At 28.5% G+C, this 6,989-nt stretch overlaps 1 protein-coding gene across 1 annotated transcript; it reads right to left on the reverse strand.

Moving 5' to 3' along the window:
• Window positions 1-280: 280 nt before the first annotated feature.
• Window positions 281-5,878, reverse strand: LOC107765874 (pectin acetylesterase 8-like). Its single transcript, XM_075220407.1, has 13 exons — window positions 5,874-5,878; window positions 5,539-5,669; window positions 5,349-5,431; window positions 5,007-5,133; window positions 4,674-4,753; window positions 4,487-4,573; window positions 4,186-4,310; window positions 4,011-4,071; window positions 1,660-1,713; window positions 1,469-1,570; window positions 832-934; window positions 560-702; window positions 281-382 (listed from the first exon to the last, which is right to left on the reverse strand). The coding sequence occupies exons 1-13, from the start codon at window positions 5,876-5,878 to the stop codon at window positions 281-283; spliced, it is 1,203 nt and encodes a 400-aa protein (XP_075076508.1).
• Window positions 5,879-6,989: the final 1,111 nt, after the last annotated feature.

Raw genomic sequence — 6,989 nt, forward strand, 5'->3', positions numbered from 1 at the left:
AAATTATTTAACTTTAAAATGTCAGTTTACCTTTGACCATATGCTCTTAGTCATAGAATTGTTATGTCATATTTAACAACAAAATTCTAATGGTCCTTTTGTTACGTGCAAAAGTCTTTCTTTCTTAAAGTCGATTCATGTCCAATTAAATAACTTTACATTACATATAATAAAATGAAGAAAATACATAAATTACATACTTAATAAAACAATAAATTTTGGAATTTTAATGTTTGAGACTTAAAAAAAAACTTTAATGAACTTGGGGTTGATGTGCCGGTTAAGAAGGTGGACTACAGATTTGTGGCAGATCGTGTTGCTTTACCATCTCTTGTGAGGGATCTCGTTCAAAGAACCAGTCACCAAATACCTTTGCAATTGTCTGTGAAAAACAAAAAAGGGAAATGTAACTTTCACATCTGTGGCTTGAAAATATAAAAGTTTGACAACATTTTCCAAACACTTTGTCTTGCACCCACCTTCTTTACTTCTTTTTTTTTTTGTTCATTTTTAACGATATATTGTACAGAATTCGAAAAACTATGGGAACTATGATTACCTTATTATTCAACAAGTCACTATTACTATTCCAGCTCCAATCATGGTCAGTTTGACAATGCATGAGGCAAGAGTTGATATACATTCCTCTCTGTGAAGGGCTATATGATTTTGGTAATGCACTTAAAAATTCTGCCCCGAAACCTGGAATCAAAAAAAGCAAAAGAATAAGGAATATATATTGCTTTTTGAAGTAATTAGTTATCGTTGTAATCTACTTTCATATCGTAACATGAAGCAATAAAATTATAAGAGATTGTGGCACCTATATACCTTGTAACAACTTTTGCTGATGGGGGGAGCATTTACTTAAGTTTTTCTTACAATTTTCTGCAAAGTCTTGTCGGTCTGCGAATGGTATAACGGTGTCTACTATCTGCAAATATGTATCATCACAAGAGTTTGATACATATATTGATCATAAAGTTTAAACTATAATGGGAGAAATTCGACTGATAAACTCAGAATTAGATATGAATAACTAAGATTATTGTTCAATTGGAAAAGCAATCGAATAAACTTGGTATGACGGAAGATATTGTTTTAGACAATGTTTTTGGGAAAATAAGTCGTTTCCAACTGCAAAATATTTTGGCTAGTGAGTGGATTTTTTTTTTGTTCGAAAAACTGTTTGTTAAAGATTGATATAGATTTAGCAATCAAATATTGTTCTTATAAAATCTTTGAGCGTTAAAGATTGATAATAATGTTTAAATGCTAGTTGGATTAGTGATATGAAAATAATAGTTGAGATAATTGTAAAGGAAAGAACTTACGTCCATAAGTAAGGGATCGAACAATATTTTCCCGGTTTTGGTGGAAGAAATTTTTCTTAACAAATATTATTTTGGTAACCAAACTCAGAAAGAGAAACTTGAAAAACATTTTGCAAAAATAATTTTTGTGATACCAAACTTAGTACTATTGAAGTAACCTGCCATGAATCATACGCAGAATTGAGTATGAAAAGTGGGGTCTTGATATCTTCTTGTATATGTTGTGGGAAGAAACACTGCAAATTATATATATCGAGAAATTGTTACATGATACATATCAAACTAGGTCCACTATGAACTGAGACTGCAAAAGAAATTGCCTTACCGAGGCTGGATTCATTCTTGAAGTACATGATGGGGGCAACACTTTGGCTGAATTCTATAACCCAAAGTAAATTAAAAGAGTGGATGTAAGCATCTTGCACGAGTTTTAAAGATGGTCAAATAAGCAAATGTAGTAAAAGCAATCTGTATTCAGAATCCCATTCTCTTCATCAAACAGACCTTGGCTAACGTGGTATTACAGTACATAAACTCGTTAGCTTAACCCGCAGAGTTTTCTTTTACATGAATTTTAGCCGGGAAAAGACTTCCCGTCTTTTACACGAAGGATCGGAGTTATTATTCGCTTTTTTTATCCTTTAAAAAAAAATTCACATTGCACAAAATTGTAATTTAAATTTTTTCATAATATTTAGGACTTTAAAATCAATTAAAACTTATCAAATATTTTCTTTGTTGAAATATTTATGGGTCCTAATTTTTTGGAATTTAAAATCATTTATAATTTACCTTACAATTCTTTTCCTAATTGAAGTATATAACATAAGTATAATTAGTCGTACTAAAATTGGAAATATTTTAAGGCAAAACGGTGGCTCTACTTGTCAAGAAGACAAGTAAAAAAGAGTCTCTAGGCATAAATTTTTATCGCAAAATATATAATTCGTTTATGATGTTTTATCTAATATTTAATATACATATTCAATTTTAGACAAAACGCTATTCCAAATGAAATGCCATTATTCTTTTTTCAGTTATTTAACAAATGATAAATTCATATATCATTTATATATTTAATTATTTAATATAAAATATTAAGATTAGTCATTTTTAGATTTTATGTTATCACATATCAGTGTGAGCTATAAGGCTAACCTTTTCATTCCCATTAATTCAAAAGATTCAAATTTTAAATTTTTTTTGTTTGAAAAATCTTGTAGAAGTACTTTATGTTTTTTTTTGTATTAGGTCATAAATATAACAATTATTTTTATAAAATATTCCCACATAAGTCATAGTAAGGTCTAGGAATTTATGTGGCCAGGATTTCGTTCATTATTGAGTTAGTTAAATGGGGTCAACGTTCGTTATTTTTAGGATTCTTATATTTTTCTGTAGTTTTTATTTTATAAGTCAGACACATAGTTTAATAATATTTATATAAATTTTTAAAATACATATTCATTTATATAGGGTACACGCACAAATCACATAACTTAGCAAAATATTGTTCGCTTTTTTTATTCTTTAAAACTAGAGTTCACACAGAGAAAAATAATTATTTAATTATTTTTCCTAATATTTAGTAATAATAATTTAATTAATGCTATAATCATTAGGAGTTTGAAATTAATTAATATTTGCATATTCAATCTTTCTTTATTTGAACTATATTGAAAATACTAATATTTAAAACTTTAATCATTAAAATATTACTTATATAAATCTATACTTAATTATCCGAAAATAATAAACAATATAAATGAAGAAGATATATAAAAATATTAAAGGAAGAGGAAGCATGGGTTTGGGATATTAATAGAGGTGGTCGAAGTGTTTTTGGAAACTTTTTATACAAATTGATTCATATGAAACTCTTTTATATTAAAATATTTTATAGTATACAATATATTTCGTTAATAATAGTATTCTATATTATATATTTAGCTTTCAAAAATTTTAAATTAACAATTATAATTTCTTAGAATATTCATCATAACAAAATAATATACTCCAAAATTATCAATTATTCCGACAAGATTACTTATAAGATATTAACAATTGTGTATAATGTTAAATTTTGCTCAATAGAAGTGGGTTTCTTGACTACAATTATTATGACTTTTAAAAGGCGTTTCGATAGTAAATTTTATAAAAGTGATTCTTAATTCTTTGAGACCTGCAAAGAATTTTCATTCTTTTTTGAACATGTCATGCATGGATAATTTTTTACCTAATCGATTTTTACTACTTGAAAAAAGATTCTTATTGAACAAAATATAATCAGCTATACACAATCAATATTCATCATCTTCAGGAATTTATATTTTTATTTATAACTCAAAGAAAAATTTAAATAAATATTTTTAGTGAGATAGAGTACACGTGCAAAGCGCGTACACTAATACTATATATATATATATATATATATATATATATATATATATATATATATATATATATATATATATAATTCTCAATCAAAGACTTGAGACATTACTATAATTTCATTAAAATTTTAGAATAAGTGAAATTACCTTCTATAACTAGTTAAAATATAATAGCGCAAAGAAAAAGACAAGTTACCTTCTATTACTGATTAAAATATAATAGCGCAAAAGAAAACCGTAAGCGATAGGATGTGTGTGTGAGTGAGTGGGTGAGAGAGGGTACATGTAAGTTAACCACTCCATCGTAGGTTGATTCCAATATATTGGCTCTCTTGAAATCATTGCTGAAAGAAAGAAAATGTGACTATTGTTATATGTTGCTATCAACAAAATAGAGTATTACAAATTATATGATTCAGTGCTTTAGGGTTAATTAGAGTTATATATGTGAATATTACTCGAGCAAAAAGTAGGCACCATCTGAAAGACATTTTACTCTAGCTGTGCTAGGTAATAGAGATCGAAAACGATCACAATGGAACATAGTCCCCAACCCACCAGCTGAACACCCAGATAGAATAGCCTGCCATCACAACAGTCAGTGTAAATAGAATTTTAATAATTTAATATATTATATAGCATGTTATTTACTTTATTTTCCAGGTTATTAGGTCTTGTTTGCCAATGCACACCACTAGAACTTCTTTCTTTATTGTAATTTTGTTAATTAAAATGACAAATATCACTAACTGGCCATACATTTGTAGCATTCTTCATTCCTTTGGCTAGTAGTTCCTCCATAATCGCTTGAAAAATCCTTGCACCTCTATAATGTTGATTGGTAACCTGAAATTTTGACATGTTAATATAATTCCCCCTTATATTTGATTTGCATTAATAACAGAAATTAATGTAGTTACTCATGAGATCGAACTGAAAGACGTACTTTATCAACTAATTCAACGTCTCCCGTGTAAGAAGATCCATCACAATATCTGATCATAATTCTGTGCCAATTGTAAAAATCTGGCAATCAAAGCACATAATTGGGTCAAGATAGTTATCTAATTAGAGTTTAAATTATATATACTGTCAAATATGAATAACTTTTTGCATTATTAGGTCACGGATATTTACAGATAAGACTCCTTAAAATGTGAGATTTGTAATCTTGAAAACAAGACTAAGTTATTTGCTGCTAACAGTAACCAGTAACCTAATAATATAAAAATTATTTACACTAACGGTAATACTTAAAGAAGTTTTCACATATCCATACCTGGATTAGATGTTTTAGAGTTGCTTAGCAACCCGTAGAAACTTTTACTGTCAATATGATTAGAGGAGCCATTACTGTAGTTAAACCGCTGTCCACAATCTTCCACACTTCTACACCATCCTCCTCCCTAATGAAGTAGAACTATATTAGTAAGTATGCATGCACTTCTGTCCAAACACGTAACTACTTATTTATCAAATTAATTTCAGCACTTAAAAGTATTTTTAATATTTTATGCGCTTATCATCTACTTTCAATCAGTTAAACCAAATTAACTAGATGCACGAAAATGAAGCTGTGGGGATATATATATATATATATATATATATATATATGGCTCACCTCAAGCCAAACTATCCAATTATTGACTCCATCTCCAGACCCTTGGTCATAATGGTATGCTGCTGGACTTCCGTCCAAACAAACTGTAATTATTTTATGACCAGGAAAAACAATTAGTTAGTATATATATTACTCTATGAAAGCTGTTTAGTTTAATTTAATAAAGATTAATTAAGATTTAAGGGTTGACCAGCTCCTTTTGAGAAGGCATCTTGAACAAGGGTTTTAGCAACTTTGTTTGGTATAACTTCTGCTTTTACTTTCATTACTGAACAAATCAGTAGGACAATGATCCACTGATACCATCTTGAATCTACCCTTCTGCCAAAAAAAAAATTATTTTGTGAACAAACAAGTGTCAAACAACAAAATGTATTAGAGATCAAGAAAAATACATAAAAAAAATTATGTACGATTTTAAATATCTCTCATTGGAAAAATGTTGCATAAATGTTTTCTTTGTGTTAAAAGGGAGAGAAACTTCATGCTAGATGGGGAAAAAAAGATAACAATAGGCAGAGGTACCTCATTGTAGAGACTTGATCTTGTGTGAGAAAATGGGTTTGTGATGTAGTCATATTGTCTTATTTTGCCTATCCTGAATGTATTTATTTTGTTGTTAGAAGAGGCAACACCAAGAAATGCGGTATTACATTCGTTTATTATTAGTAATTCTCTCTTTATAATATACATCCTCGTATCATTCGTACGCGTATCAAGCATGTTTTTCTAAATATATGTATGGACAAAAACACATCTTTTTGAAAATAGATTGTAGGCATATTAGTATTTTTAAAAATAACAGTGGTGTTTGGAATCTATTGTGTTCGCTTTCATTAATTTACAGAATATCTGCAACTTCCCACCTCGTATCTAACGGGGTCTCCCCATGGTTGGTATAGTTTTGTTGGGAGAAGAAAAATAATAAATGGTGAACGATAGGTGAATTGGCTTATAAAACAAAGTAGGAACAAACAACTAATAGTTAAGTTGAAAAGAACCTAACTAACTAGATTAAAATTATGGAAGATGAAAAATGACAAGCCTCAGATGCCAATTTTCGAGATTGATCAACAAATAATATGGAACTTAGTTTATGCTGTAAAAGCAGTACTTGCTGGGTATGTTAATTATAAACATTCTGGTAGTTTGAGTTCATGAAATTAGCTTACATTTCTAACATGGATTTATGCAGCAGCATATGTACTCCGTTACGTGATAGATTTAAGTAATTCAATCGTAAAATGGGTAACTAACCATATTAAATTATAGTGATAGCATAAAAAAATTGCACTAGCACCGTATATAACTTATGTCCTATTTGATATTGTATAACGAGCCACATATCGTTCAGTAGTCGCTGGCAAAAAAAAAAAAAAAAAATTAACTTCCATACACTAAAATATCAAATATATTTATTTAATTATGTCAATTATAAGATAATTTTAGATAAATATAAGTATTAATGAATTAATTAACAACCTAATAAAAATTGTAACTAACATATTATCACATGTTAAATTATATAGAGCGTGTAATTTTTTTTTACAAAAGGACCATCATCAAGAGGTATTCAAGATTCTAGCGCCGGGTTTATTGAAAATTAAAATTTTAAGTGGTTTAATAGCTTATGAGAGGTGA

This window comes from Nicotiana tabacum, chromosome 8 (assembly GCF_000715075.1).
Source record: "Nicotiana tabacum cultivar K326 chromosome 8, ASM71507v2, whole genome shotgun sequence".
Lineage (NCBI taxonomy): Eukaryota > Viridiplantae > Streptophyta > Magnoliopsida > Solanales > Solanaceae > Nicotiana > Nicotiana tabacum.